General features: G+C 33.8%; 1 protein-coding gene across 1 annotated transcript in view; it reads left to right on the top strand.

Annotated features, from left to right (window-relative positions):
- The first annotated feature begins 8,814 nt into the window (after positions 1 to 8,814).
- Positions 8,815 to 15,914, top strand: part of LOC138349316 (homeobox-leucine zipper protein ANTHOCYANINLESS 2-like) — a 28,132-nt gene continuing 21,032 nt past the window's right edge. Inside the window, exons 1-6 of the mRNA XM_069299638.1 lie at positions 8,815 to 9,072; positions 9,175 to 9,276; positions 9,392 to 9,604; positions 13,435 to 13,550; positions 13,655 to 14,051; positions 14,155 to 14,403. Coding sequence (XP_069155739.1) covers positions 8,815 to 9,072; positions 9,175 to 9,276; positions 9,392 to 9,604; positions 13,435 to 13,550; positions 13,655 to 14,051; positions 14,155 to 14,403 — 1,335 coding nt within the window. The remainder of the gene's footprint in view (positions 9,073 to 9,174; positions 9,277 to 9,391; positions 9,605 to 13,434; positions 13,551 to 13,654; positions 14,052 to 14,154; positions 14,404 to 15,914) is intronic.

The raw sequence follows: 15,914 nt of genomic DNA, 5'->3' as shown, positions 1-15,914 counted from the left end.
CCATCCCATTCCATCCAACCCCAAACCTCGAACTCCTCCCCCCCCCCCCCCCCCCCGCCACAACCCCCTAAAAAATTTTAAAGTTTATTTTTAAAAAATATTTTCAATTTCAAATTCTATTTTTATACCCCCCTACTCGCGAAACCCTCCCCCCTCCCCCCCTTCCAAGAAAAAATTTAAGATTGTTTCTAAAATATATCTTCAATTTCATTTTTTTTATTTTTTCACTCGACCGCACCCCTACTTGTGAGCCCTCCCCCATTAGCCCCGCCCCTTGCAAAAATAAATTCAAGTTTGCTTTTAAAAAATATTTTCAATTTCAAATTTTCATTTTTACCCCATCTCACACTCCCCCCGCGCCGACCCACCCTGACCATCACCCCACTCTCCTCCCCCCCCCAAAAAAAATTTAAGTTTATTTTAAAAAAATATTTTCAATTTCAATTCAAAAATAATTTTCCACTCTCTAGTAAACATAAAAGACATTTTCTAAAAAGTATTTTCTATTCATAAATCAAACACTAAAAAATCTTTTTCAGAAAATATTTTCTATACATAAATCAAACATAAGAATATAAGTAAAAAATCTACTTATTTTTCAAGAATACATTTTATAGGAAAACATATTCCATGGAAAACATTTTTCCTCCACACCAAACACACCCTAAAAAGAAAGCATGTCTATTATCCTCGAAATATGAGGACTCACAACTGAAGTTGTTGAACGTGGACAATGAATTGATCTATGCATGATCTAAATGCTGAGTACTTTAACGTACAACATGAAACGATGTAGCGCAAAATATGCATCAATACTTGAAATGTACCGAGCATTCATGATATAGATTCAAAACTGATTAAAGTATGTGGGCTAAATAATACTTAACTAAGCAATGATATAATTTGAACAAATATATATATATATATATATATATATTTAGTAAAGTGTAATTGAAAGAACTAAATGAACTCAATGAACAAGTACTAATCATTAATGTACATGCTGGACTGAATATACCGAAATATAGATACTGAAAGCTCGGTCAATGCATTAAGAGTCTGACCATAGGAGATGCTATTAATCAATATAAACCACATGAAATAAACGTTGAGTCTTATGTATAAACCTCATCAAGAGGATCCAATATACCTTGCAAGGGGTATAAAGGCATGACAATGGCGTGATCACTAATACTGATGCACGATAGAGGGGACTTAAAATCCTATGAGGACACATAATTTTAGGACTATGAGGATACGTTGAGTCCTAGTCCAACTCGGTGCTAAGTCTATTCCAAAATAAATACATATGAAGATAAACTGCATTAAATACTGAATAACTCAAAATACTGATATGCCAACAAAGAATGCAAATTTTATACATTGAGAATGCGACATTCGAAATCTGGAGCATGATTTTCTGTTTAACTGACCTAGCATGTATAATTCATGATGTAAGAGAATTTACACAAACTAGGGTTCTAAGTTTTATACAAGAAATTAAGAAATGTTTCCAAAAAAAATATGTTAGTTAGACTATGGATACTATAACAGCTAAAATTGTCACAATTCCTATAGATTTTATAAATCCTAGGTCTAAACAAGTTACGTGGAATCAAGAAGTTTACTGAATTCTAGGGACCTAGGATGAAAGGAACCCACTAGTGAAGTCACACATACTTGGTGACGAAATTGATAGAGAAATCCTTTGAATTTTGGGGCTGAAAGTTGAAGAACACCTCTACTTGGTCTTGGAAAATTGAAGCCTCTTTCTTATCTTTCTTCTCTAAGTTTGGTGATTTTTAGGCAGTGGGGGTTTTGAGTAGGTTTTGAGTCGTTAGTGGCGTGTTTCTCAAAGTAGAATGATTTTCACTTTATCTACATAATTTGAGCCGTTAATGGCGTATTTCTCAAACTAATATGATTTGGTTTTGATCTCTTAATGAATATTCGATGAGTTTGTGGAATATTAGAGATGCTTTTTAGAGAGAATGTAGTACTCTTTATATAGACTTGAACTAGGTTTAGGTTTAAGTAGCCTCCAAGAATTCTAATTGGAATTGAACATATGTTATAAAACCTCAAATCAAATTGAACACATCTTGTAGACTCTTATAAAATTTCAATGTCTATAAATGTCCCCTTCTTTAAGGCTTGTCGAAGAGTAGACTTGATGAAACTCAAAGGCAAGCTTGAAGTACACATTCTTCCACCTTTATAGCTTTAGATTTTCAGATTTGATTTAAGAGAGAAGAGATTAAGAGCAGATTTGGTCCCACTGGCATGCCAATTTGTTTGCAACAAATTTTAAGCATATGAAAAATAAATAAAAAAACACAAACAAAATCTAAGAAACAAAAATATTTTATTGATAAATCAATGCGTGTACAATTTTGTTGATTCCTTGATTCTTCTCTCATAAGGTATTTGTCCATAATCCGAGGGTTGTTTATGGCGTATTTCTCGACAAAGGATGCTTTGGACTTGATCTACATATTTGAGGGTCGTTAGTGGCGTATTTCTCAAATTAAAATGATTTTCACTTGATCAACATAATTTGAGGGTAGTTAGTGACGTATTTCCCAAACTAAGATGATTTGGACTTGATCCACATAATTTGAGGGCTTCTAGTGAAGTATTGTAATATCTCGTTACTTGAAATAACTAATAATAAGCTAAGAAACCAAGAATAATCATTTTTGGAAATAAGTAGGGAAATCTGGATTTCCTAAGTGTAAAAGTGAGTTTTTGGTCATTTTCAAACGTCCACAACTCCCAGCTCAGGAGGAGTTAGTGTGAGTTATTTATGTGGTTCGAAATCCCTTGGACAGATCTTTATAAAGGCGCCGAGTTTGCGTATTTTCAATGTCATATAAGGGAGATATGCCTTTCAGAAGTTGGGTTGTTGGACTAAGGAAAGTCCAGTCCGGATTTTAGTAAGGGTGAAGTAATCTTTTTACCCTACTATTTTCTAATTGTTTTAAGTGCTTAATTGGGTTAAAACCAAGTTTAAGTTCAGATTAAAAAATACTTTTTACTCTTAGGGTTTGGGAGAAAAGAGAAGAGAAGAAAGAGAAGGGAGAAAAGAGCAAGATTTCACCAAGAACGCTAGTAAAATTCATCTGGGGTGATCCCTATCGAGGTATGTGAGCTCTTTCTATGTTGGGTTCGTCACCCACACACCAACATATTTAATTCAACGGGTTTTGATTAGATTGAATGAAGAATATTGAGGTTTTTGATGAACAATTGTTTAATTCTTATTGTTTGGGTTGTTGCATATCTTTAGTTGTTTTGATTCGTGTTTTCAGACGGTTTTACGAGTCTAAACTATTAGGTATTGAAGTATTAGTGATCCTAAGTGTTTGGGGAAAGATATACGGGAGTTTAGAAGGTTTAGAGTTGAAAATCGCAGAAGAAAAATTGGAAAAAATACCGTCTGACAACCCTGGGTCGCCGCGCCTACCAGTGCTCCTCAGGGCAGACTTTGTCTGACAGGACCTGGCGCGCCGCTCCAGCCAAAGTGGCTCAGACCAGATTCTGTCTATCAGGCTCTAGCGCCCTGTGCCTCTCAGAGCGCCAAGGTCACCTAGAGACCCCATTTTCCCCCCATCTTTTCGTAGGAGTTCCTATGTGATGTACCTACAATTCCTAGTCAATTCCAATACTCTAAAGTACATCTAAACATCATGAAATAATCCATAAACATAAGATCATGATCCTAAAATAAATAAGTTAAGAGTCAAGTCTAAAAGTTCAGAAGCAAGCCAAAGTAAATTCCTAGAGCATTCAAGAGTCTTAAACAAACATTTTAACTTTGTTTTAAGGTTCAAGCAATGAGTTGAGCAAAGGGTAAATGAGTTGAGTTAAGTTCTCAAAGGTTATAAGGAAACTAAGTATTCCCTAAGAGTTAAGTTTCAAGTTAAGCAAAGAGTAAGAGCTGAGTTCATTTCTCGTTATAAGGGAACTAAGTACTCCCTAAAAGTTTATAAATGTTTTCACATTTAAGTTGAAGAGGAACTAAGATTTCCAAAAGAGTTTTGAGAAATAAATAGAGGAACAGTGATCCCAAGAGGGTTTTTTAAAGCTAAAATTGAGCAAATTATCTTAACCCAGAGGAAAGAGGTTATTTTAAAAGCATTATATAAAATATACTTTGGGAGTAGTATTGAGCACCGATGTTGGGATGAGAGTTCATATTAACTCAAGTCTCCATGTAAACCATGTAGCCATCATGGGTCTTAACGAGTCATACTTTTTAGATGATCACGTGAGGTTAGCCAGTGAATTCACTAGCTTGAGGACATTCTATGTGATGACAAAGTATATGACAGTTCTGGCAGCGTGGGTGAGACGTTGTATCACCACTTAGGCTCATAGTGGTGGTTGTCGGTTAGAGAAACTCCCATAGAATTACATTACTTTCATATATAAGTAAAGTTTAGTTTGCTATTGCATTTTCTTTGATGAACTGAGTTGCTTTACTGTTTTAAAAACTTTATATGTATCACATGTGTTTTAAATTGCTTATATATATTCATTGAGTAGAGTAATTCTTGAGTTGAGCAGAGCCAACGTAAGTTTATCTTATTCACATCAAGTTTAAGTCGTTATTTGTCTTTTCAAATCGCGTACTCGTACATTCAATGTACTGATTCCAGTTGGCCTACATCATTTTATGATGCAGACACAGGTAACTAGGATGAGCACGCAGCGGTTCCTTGATCCAATTTGAGCTCCAGAGTCAGTGGTGAGTCTCCTTGCATTTTGTAGGATTCTTTTTATTGTTTCTAGCCTTCTATTCAGAATGTTGTGGGGTCTGTCCCAATATTCATTAAAGTAGTTTTAAAGGCTTCATGGACAGATAGCCAGTTAGATTGTTCAGTTTGATGTCTTTTTTATCTTACATTTTGGATGCTCTAACTTTGAGACTCAAGTGCTATTTTGGTTAGACTAATACATAATGAGTATTTTCCTTTGAAAATGTTCTTTACTGTTATATTAAGTTAAGTTAAGTCTTCCGCTGAGTTAAGTAAACCAGGCCAAGGGTTTGCTCGAGGCCAGCAATTGTCACCGAGTGTCAGTCCCGCCTAGGGTGTAGGCTCGGGGCGTGACAAATATTTATTTAATTAAGGTAATATGAATTTGATCACTTTACGAATATTCCATGAGGTTGTAGAATATTTGAGATATTCGTGATTGCTTTTCGAGAGAATATAGTACTTTTTATATAGGCATGAACTAGCATTTAAGGTTCAATTAAAATGATTTGGATTTGATCTCTTTATGATTATTCCATGAGTTTGTAGAATATTTAAGATAACCTAGATGCCTTTTCAAGGAAATATAGTACTTTTTATATAGCCATGAACTAACATTTAGAGTTCATGAGTAGCATCCAATAATTCTAATTGAAATTGTACACACTTTATAGGGTCTCAACTCAAATTAAACACGCCTTATTAGGTACTACAAAATTTCAATATTTACACAAAGTACTAGTTTACTTTGTTTAATATTCCTTATGTAAATGTAATTAATAATCATAGAGAAAATCCGGATCTTGAGTGAACCTCAAAGACATGTCAGCTTGGAGTTAATTCTTTCTATGGACACCAAACCAAATCTCAAGTCATTTTTTCTGGTTCATCAATTCTATTTGAGTTAATGGTTTGACATGTACACCTATATATATATATATATATATATATATATATATATATATATATATATATATATATATATATATATCTTACCAAATCTGGGGAGAAACTTGAAAAAATTATCAGCACACGTTGGGCCCAGAAGATAGTGTCATGTAGGTCGAAAAGGGTAGAAAATTATTTATAAAATAAGTTTAGGAGGGGTAATATGACCTTAGTATAGTATGATTGTATTTCTGAGATTTCAGGCATCGGTTGGGCACTTATGCATTTTTCTTATCATTAATTAATTAATTTTATCTTATATTTTTATGTTTAAATTTGGGAAAATGCATAAATACCTCCAAACTTATGCCTGAAATTTCGGAGACACACTTATATTATTCTAAGGTCATTTACCTCCTGAATATATTTTAGAAATTATTTTCTTTTGGAACTACATGACACTATCTTCAAAGCCAGCGTATGTTGACAATTTTTTCAAGCTATCTGGTTGATAGTTCCATGTAGGTTGAAAAGGGGTAGAAAATTATTAATAAAATAAATTCAATGGGATAATAGGACCTTCTTTCGGGCATAGGTTGGAGGGATTACTTATGCATTTTCCCTTAAACATAGAAACGGATCTCCAAATTTATACGCCGGATATTTTGTTCTTACCAAATTTGGAGTGTAGCTTTCCAAAATTTATTGACTTAACCATGGTTACGACCCTTGTTAATGTAATATAATCTTGACCTAAAACAATAAAAAATAAAACACATACTTTTTATCTAGAAATATACTTAACGAAACAGAGAAAAGTATAACAAAGGGGAGCCAAGTTCTTCAAAGTGGGCACATTTCTCTTCCAGCATATCCAAAACCTGTAAGTGTATATAGATATTACTAGTCACATTTTCTTTACTACCATTCTAAAGTTGCTTCAGTGAATTAATCAATCTGTTCTATTTTTGTGTCTACCTTTATATGTAAGCTATTAATCTGCTCTCATTTCATTTTCTTTTTGTTCCTGTTAGCAAGGTATTTGTGAAATTATAAAATTAAATTACTGTATAGGTACCCTTTATGTATCCATTTCATGTATGTTGGCGGCGCGCATATATATACATATGCGCGCGCCTCACCAACAGTTGATGCATGCATGAGATCTTGAAATAAATATATATATATGGAGAAAGAGATCCATAGATCTCTTAGTCGCAGACTTTTTATAAATGTTTAAAATTACTTCGTGATTTTTTTGCATCAATTAAAAATGTGCTGTTTCGTTTTTCATTTGTACACGACTTTGGGTTCAGACTATACCAGTGGACAAAAGCAGAAAAAATTTAATTTGTGATGTGTCTTTTTTTTTTTCTTTTTTGGGTTGGGGGGTTGCAAAATTTTGACCCATCGGGCCAGGTTTATTACATGTATGGAAAAAATTAAACCAATTAAAGTTGTTAGGCTAGTCCAAAGGACCAAACCAAGATCCAAAAACTAGGGACCCGTTTAGTCCCAAGTATTTTTTGGGAATATATTTGGAAAAAAATTGGGAAAATTTTGGTTTTTGGTGTTTAACAATATAACTTAGGTAAACTAGAGCTTCGTGAATGTATCTTGAGTTAATTTTGTGTTAAAATAGTTATAATGATGTTCTTAGGCAGTGTGTAAAGTTTTGTTAATTTTGGAGGTCAAACGTCCGAGAACGTCCATGACGTTTCGAAGATATGCCTTAGATTGTGCTTGTGTATCTTCATGTGTTTTAGTGAGTTTTACGTGTTAGATTTGATTGAAATTGGTGGGGATGTTCCGAAGACCTAGACAACTATGTTTAAGGGTTTAACGTCCGGGTACGACCTCACCTAGGACCCACGAGGGGCCCTAGAGAAGGGACCATGATTCAAACCCAAAACTGCCTAGACAAATGTTTTTGCCAAAAATTCCAAGTTCCCATATACTAGAAAAAACTAGTTTTTGAGAACTTGAAAAATGTTTGACAACTTTATATATATATATATATATATATATATATATAGAGAGAGAGAGAGAGAGAGAGAGAGAGACTGTTACTATGTCCTCCGGAAAAGTTCATATTCTAATTTGAATGACAATATTGAGAAAAAGGCACAATTTTTTTAATATATTGTAATTTATAATCTAATCAAACTAATATGCATCAATGTATTGTTCTTTCCCTTGTAATTATTTTGATGTTGTTGATTATTGTCAATTATGTTATAAGGTCATTATGGATGGAGCATATTCATTATAAATAGATACTACAAATCTGTGAATATTTTTAGTAGTTTTTAAAACTTATAGATATAAATCATATTTGTAAATAGTCACATATCTTTGGAAAAACTTGGGACCAAACACTGGTTGTTAACTTAGAATTATTTGACAAAAGTACATTAATTGGAACTTAGAGCAAACGATAGCTAGACGTTGGTGGCTCTTCCCCGGGTTGTTTCCTCTAATGTTTTGTTGGTTTGTAACTTTATGCTATAATTATACACCCTTCAAATTCATGAATGGAGCTTTTGTGATATCATTGAATTTTTTCTAAGAAACTTTAATATAAGATTAAAATTTTTATGATAAAACAATATTTTAAGATTCACAAATAAAAAATATTTGGATAAAAATGTATTTTGTCTTTTATTAAACTCATTCATTATGAATCTAAATTAGATAAAGTCAATGAATTGGAATAATCCATGTTTTGAATTTTTTTTTTATGGAATTGATCTGGTTCTCTTTTGTTGGTTCGTTTATAAGTTTCAATGTATTTTTAGTGAATATTGAAATTCTTTTTTATCTTTACCCAGTAATGCTTGAGGTCTTTTTGCTTACATTCAATAATAATAATAACAAAACGTACATGGTTTTATGATTTTAAATCTCAAGAATAGAGACTTAATTATTTGATAAAAAGCTTACAATCTCTTAATTATTTATTTTGTGTGAATCTAGTTTATATTTCTAGGCCTCAAACAAATTTGCATCTTGTGTCACCAATAATAATGAAAATTACGTGTAGACTTCAAATACATTCGAATTAAACCATGTTTTTTATTCAAGCTTATCTTAGATTAATAATAATTATCATAAGTAGTAGAAGTCTTTATATTGATCAGTTTCATTTGTTGAAATAGTGGAGGAAATGGAGTATGATAAAATGGTGTTGATGAATCATTCTTTGGCTGCCATGAATGAGCTGCTAAAGTTGGCCATGATTGATGAAACTCTCTGGGTCAAAAGCTTGGATGGAAGTGTAGAGACACTAAATGTTGAGGAATATGCGCCATTATTCACCCAGTTTAATTGCATGAAATTTAGAGATTTCAGAACGGAAGCCACAAGAGTATCTTGTACCATGATTAATAATAGTCCGACTTTAATGGAGATAATGATGAATAAGGTACATAACTTCTCCATCTTATAGTCAGTGCTTTTCTTCCCCTTTTCTTATGTTTAACAGATTTATTTGATTTTTGCAATGTATATGTTGTTCTACATGTAGAATCTATGGGTGAAGATGTTCCCATGCATTATTGGAAAAACATCTACTGTTGATGTGATTTCAAATGGTATAGGTGGAAGCAAGAGTGGTATTCTACAATGGGTATTTATTTTTTATTTTTTTATATATATCATTATTTGTTATTTTTCTAAGAAGTTAGGCATCTCATTTATCCTATTATTCCATGCACTAAGAGTTTGAAAGTATTGATTTGCAGATTAACACTGAAATACAAATGATTTCTAATTTGGTGTCTGTTCGAGAAATAACATTTTTGCGCTACTGTCACCAGTATGCGAAAGATATTTGGGTTATAGTGGATGTGTCCGTTGACTTGATAAAAAAAAGTGCAAAACAATGTGAAATTAGGAATTGTCAGAGGTTTCCTTCTGGCTGTGTTGTGCAAGATCTGCTTGATGGTTACTCAAAGGTAATTAAACTTAAACTGTGTTTTTATTTTGCTTCCCATGTAGACCTCCAAAGTTTCTCTAAATTTAATGATCTATTTTTCTTAGTTTGCATTGATTTTTTTTATTGATTTATTTTTTAAAAGTAAGGTCTGTAGACACACAATAATGTTTTGCTCTATTTTGGTGGATATTGTCGGGCTGTCGCCTCATTCATTATTTAGGGTTTGAAGTATTTCTTCTCTTCACAACTGTTTGTCCTTGGTGTGTTTTGAGAAGTATTCAGTAGGATAATGTTATGACCTCAATCGAGATCAAAATCCAATAACATAATTTAAACAATCAATACAACAAGTTTTTTGGGGCAATGTTCTGTTATATGTCGAAACAGAAATATTGAACTCTAATGAACAAGAAATACTATATATTAAAAAAACAAGTTAATAGTGAGCTCAATTAGTGATAAAATCTGCAGAAGAAAAAGATGAGGAGAGAACCAGACTTCGTTAGATGAGAAGAGAAAGAAATTTGACTGAAATTAACAGATTTCAGTTAGCCTTCTCACTCCTATGTGATGATTTGTACATATATAACCGTCCATCCATGTGACACAATCTCGTTCCTTGAACTTTATTTAAATGAAATAAATCTTGATCCTTCAGTCTTTTATTTTTCCTGTAAGTGGCTTTCTTTTCCGAGTTCAAATCTCGATTATAACAACATTTTATTAGCTAGGGTTGATATCATAACATACCCCTCCCGCTCTCCCATGTAGCATCTTCAGTTTGAAGGTTTCACCATTGAACTTACTAACACCTTTATAGAAATAAGATTGATCTGCTTAACTATTTGCCTCTGTAGAATGGCAACACGATGAACTGACCATCAACTTCAGTGTTAGGCAGAGATGACTGAACCACAACCACTACATTATTGCCCACTTTCTTTTTGAGTAATGGGACATGGAAAATAGGGTGGACCTTAGATTCAAGTAATAATTAATACTAGTTTGTAAGCCACATTACCAATCTTAGTAATAACCAGATAGAGACCATAGTGTTTAGAGTTGCGCTTAAGGTTCCTTATTAGTACTAGTGATGTTTGTCTGTATGGATAGAACTTCAAATATACTAAATCACCAACTGCAAACTCTCTATCAATCCTTCTATAATCAACAAATTACTTCATCTTGGATTGAGATGCATGTAAGTTATCCTTGAGATATTGTAAAAATTTGTTGCCTCTGTATGATCACATCTTCAAAAGTTTGCACTACATTTTCTAATAAAGGACTGATACATAGCTGAGGGGGTGTATACCCATAAAAAGCTTTAAAAGGGATACACTTCAACCCTGTATGAAAATTAGTAATATACCACAATTCAGCAAAAATAGCCATTATTTCCACGGGTTAGGCTTGCTTACCACCATGCATCTTAAGTAGTTTTCCCAGCACTTGTTAACCCTTTGTGTTGTACCATCACTTTAAGGGTGATAGGCAGAACTATAATTGAGTTGAGTGCCCAGTAAGTTGAATAAAACTCACCAAAAATTGCTCAGAATCACTTTGTCCTACCAATCACAATAGATTCTAGAGTGCCACATAGGCTATGTATCCTTTTACTAAAGATACAAGCAACCATAGCAGTAGTATATAGGTGTGATAGTGCTATATGAAGTGGGTATACTTCTTAAATTTGTCAACCACCACTAATATGACATCCTTAGACTTGGGAAGACCTTCCACAAAGTCCGTCTAATATGACATCATGTTTGATTTGGAATAAGGGTTGCAACAATCCCGAATAAATTGCATTATCATCCTTATTCTTATGACATACATTACAACTGAAAATCATAATCTTTAACCATAACCTTTATCTTTGGCCAATAGAGGAGTTGTTATTGCCTTTTCAATTTACCTATCTGAATGACCACTAAGGGAGTGTCACGGAATGAAAAAATGAGTTGTTGTCAGAGAGTCCCGTGAGATCCTACATATATCTTGTCCCTGTTCCGTAATATTCCAGCTGAGTAGTTCAATAAATTGGGTCCATGGGAATTTACTACTAGTAGTGTAAGAATGTCTTGGACATGAGCATCCTCTATATAACTCCCAATAATCTTTTGTATCTAAGTTGAGGTGCAATTGCTTACGATTGAGGGTGGCAAAATGGGTAAATAATATGGATATCCATTCATATTACCTATTTTAAATGAATTGGTATCCAACTCATTTAAAAATTGGTAAAAAAACGAGTAGTACACATATTTTAGGGGATGTGGGTGGAGGTAGGGGGATGGTGTGGTAATTTATTTTAAAGAAAAATTTAATGAAAAAATTTAGTTGTTTTTTGGATGGGGTGTGTGTGTGTGGGGGGGGGGGGGGTAGGGGTTGGGTGGATTTTTATTTCTATTTTTGTTACATTTTTTGGGAGGTTAGGGCTGGGGCTTGTAGGGGGTGGTGGAGTGAAGTGATAAAAAAAATTAATCTTTTTTTTTGTTCTTAAATCTTTAAACAAGATATCTAATATAGTATAGGTAAATATGATTATCCATATTATCCATTGAGTAATTCGTTTTTACCCATTTAAAATATGAGTCGAGTCGGAGAACTTACCCACTTTTATTTTATTAATTTTTTGATCGACTCATATTCGACTCGACTGCTCGTTTGCCAATCCTACTTATGACCACTAAATTTTGATCATCCAAAGGATCCATCCCTTCTTGTTTCCTAGACAAGGCATCAACTACTTTATTTTCTGCACCTTTCTTGTATTGAACCTCGTAATCAAGCCCTAACAGCTTGGTTAAATCCTTCTTATGAATAGTCGAGCTTATCTTTTATTACTGCACATATTTTAAGCAATGATGGTCAATCTGCATCATGAAGTGCTTGAACAGTAGATAGTGTCTCCACTTATCCACAACACTTAACAAAGCCATGTACTTCTTCTCATAAATAGACTTCCCTCGGTGGTTGGGTGCCAACATCTTTCTAAAATAAGCAATTTGTCTTCCCTTCTGCATAAGTATTGGACCTATGCCTCCATGATATTAGCATCAGTCTCAACGACAAACTCCTGTGAATAGTTAGGAAGTGCGAGCACATGTGTGGTGCTCATAGTTGTCTTAAGGGCTTCAAATGCTATTATTACTGCCTCTAGATCTCATTTGAATGTGCATCCTTTTTTAATAAATCAGTGAGGGGCCTATTGATAGTACTATAATTAACAACATACTTCCTGTAGTAGCCATTAAGACCAGTGAATCCTCCAAGTGCTTTGAGTGTTTTTGGTCTGTGCCACTCGACAATGGCTCTAATTTGAGAGGATCCGTGGCTATACCTTTCCTAGTAAGAACATGCCCCAAGTAGGATAATGTTATGATGTCAATCGAGTTCAAAATCCAATTACAAAATTTAAACAATCAGCACAACAAGTTTTTTATTAGCTAGATTGAGATCATAACAGATACTTTAAAAGTGGTATCCTAATAATTCTAACCTTATATTGGTATTTTATGTTTGAAAATGATTCTATAATTTACACTATCATCTAATTTCATAATGCAACACCTTTTGTTAGAATGATTAGTATAACTGACCATTAGAAATGATATTATCGAGGGGTATTATATATCTTGAATTTACGAATTTATGGTCTTTGTATGAAAGTAATACATTTTTATTTTTATTTCTAATACATAAGTTACTTTGATGTATATTTCTCTCATCTCCACAGCAGATGGTTGATATTACACACCTTTCTTGGGCTGTATTTTGTGCATTAGTTTTCATGAGTATACTAATTCATTTAGTGGTCTTGTAAAATTGATGTAATATTTTCAGGTAACTTGGATCGAGCACATGAAGTATAATGAAAATGTTGTCCACCATCTGTATCGCCCTATGGTCAGGTCTGGTCTTGGTTTTGGCGCACAAAGGTGGATGGCTACTTTGCAAAGGCAATATATGTTTTTGGGATCAATGAGGTTATTCAGTGACCCCAAAGGTGACCATGCATGTCCCATTATTGTTCCATTTGTTTAAACTTTTGATTACTAACAAGAATTTTGGATTCTGATGAGGTTTTATTTGTGGCAGTTGGTTTAAATGGTGAGAAAAATGTAGGAAAGTTGGCGCAATGCATGACTCACAACTTCTGTGCAGGGGTTTGTGGAACCGCTCATCAATGGCAAATAGTTCAATTAGCAAAGGGTAAAGATGTTAAATTGATGAAGAGAAATAATATCAGTGACCTCGGTGAACCTAATGGTATAGTGTTGAGTGCCACAAAGACCATCTGGTTGCCCGTGAAACATCAACGCTTGTTTAAATTCCTTATAAATGAACAAACGAGGAGTCAATGGGATGTCTTCTCAAATATTGGTGATTTCATGAAACTAGTGGTCTACATTCCCAAGGATCACAACATTGATAATAACATCTCTGTTTTTCAAGATAATGTGAGTGATTGATTATTGTATTTTTGAAAAACATAACAGTATCAGTTCTTTTTGACTAATCATTGATTTATAAATAAAATATTATGTTGGTTTGGACTTGTAGGGGCATGGCACCAGTACTAATCAAAATAACATGATGATCTTGCAAGATACTTTCATGGACGCAACAGGATCCCTTGTAGTATATGCAAGAATGGATTCACTAGCAATGAATGTGGTGAAGAAAATAGGGGACCCTTCTAGTGTGGCTCTCTTTCCATGTGGAATTGCAATTGTGCCCGATTCTTTTCAAGATTGTAATGATAATGGATTCTGTGGTGGATCGCTTGTGACTATTGGGTTGCAAATGTTGGTGAAACCCTTCAAAAATAAAACGCACACTATAGAGTCAGCCAAAAATGCAAATGGAATCATCAAAGGTATAATTAATGGGATCAAAACTTCTCTCAAGTGCAAGTGATAATCCAAGACAAAATGCATTACTTCTTTTGAGTCGATGGAGTTAGTTTCATCTCATTGCTGAAGATTAAGAGATAGCTTGTTTTAGCTATATATGTTTTTTTGTTCAAAAGATGAGATACTAGACAAATTTGTGTTCCTTTTTTCATCCTGAACTGATTAATGTTTGTTTACATAGACATTCTCATTTTTGGTGGTTTACTGCTCGTTTGACTTTGTTATACTATGTCATGTCTTAATCTCCAATCAACTTGATAATCGAATGAGTGAATTTGGTATAGGTCTGACCGTCTGAATCTCGAATTTGGTGGTAAATTCTACCATTTGAGTGTGTTAACATATATAGTCAAGTGTCATGATGCAGTACTACTCTTGTTATCATTTTCTTAAGTTAATCATGAAATAGGATATTTAGCATATAATTTTCATCATGTTCTTCCACCAAATCAACCAGCAGGGCGTGTTTGTTTTGGCTGAAACTCATGCTACTCTCTACTTTGTGATAAGTTATGTTTTTTTGAACTATGTAGTTGTTAGTATTTCCAGCATATGCTATAGAAGCGCGGTGAAAAATATCTTATTAAATTCATGATGCGATCCTCTCTTTCAAACTACAATAGGGATCGCAGTAAGCTGTTGTTGTGTCTCTTCGCATGGATGTGTTACCAATTCCTCTCAGGTTCCTTCCCAGGTTGTGATAGCAATGCAAGTAGTTAGATGATTACACATGTATAAACACATAACACAACTTTATTTTTTTGATAAACAGTTCCAAGTTTCTCATGACAACATTAAGCTCCTTACAATTAGATATAGGGCTGCTACGGATTGATGTACTGTCATAAAATTTAATTGGAAGTATTGTAGCCTTCTTGGATCAAGTTTAAAGAATGTCGAGATAGAATTAACTTCATTTGTGATGGTATCAAAAATTGAGAAAAGAACTTATCCAATGGAAACACAGGGAATAAAACTGCAGAAGGTGTAAGGTAAGCATAAGGTGGCATGGGATAAGCTTGTAGCTCCCTAAAGAAGAAGGGGGACAAGGTTTCAGATATTTAGAAGGCGTATCGAATGCCCTTTTTGCCAAACCACGGTGGACTTTCAGAACATCGACCTCCTCACTATATAGCACTAATATGTACAAACTTAACAAAGGAAAGTGTTGTAAGTTGTAATATTGATAAACGAGCCGATAAATAAGTCGGATGCTTGGGTAGGTTGTCCACGTTATACCCCCTTGGGGTGTGGCTCTTCCTAGATTCTATGTGAGCATAAGAGGCTTCATACACCGAGGTGCCTATTATTTAATTTACCTTTAGTATTTGAAGAATAATCGTTTATGTTGAGATCCATTATCTAAAAAGGATATGTATAAATAGGTGGTCTCGGATAGCACAACAT

Source organism: Solanum lycopersicum, chromosome 6 (genome assembly GCF_036512215.1).
Source record: "Solanum lycopersicum chromosome 6, SLM_r2.1".
NCBI classification, from domain to species: Eukaryota; Viridiplantae; Streptophyta; class Magnoliopsida; order Solanales; family Solanaceae; genus Solanum; species Solanum lycopersicum.
The sequence above is the reverse complement of the archived record's forward strand: the minus strand, read 5'-3'. Positions and strand labels throughout refer to the sequence as shown.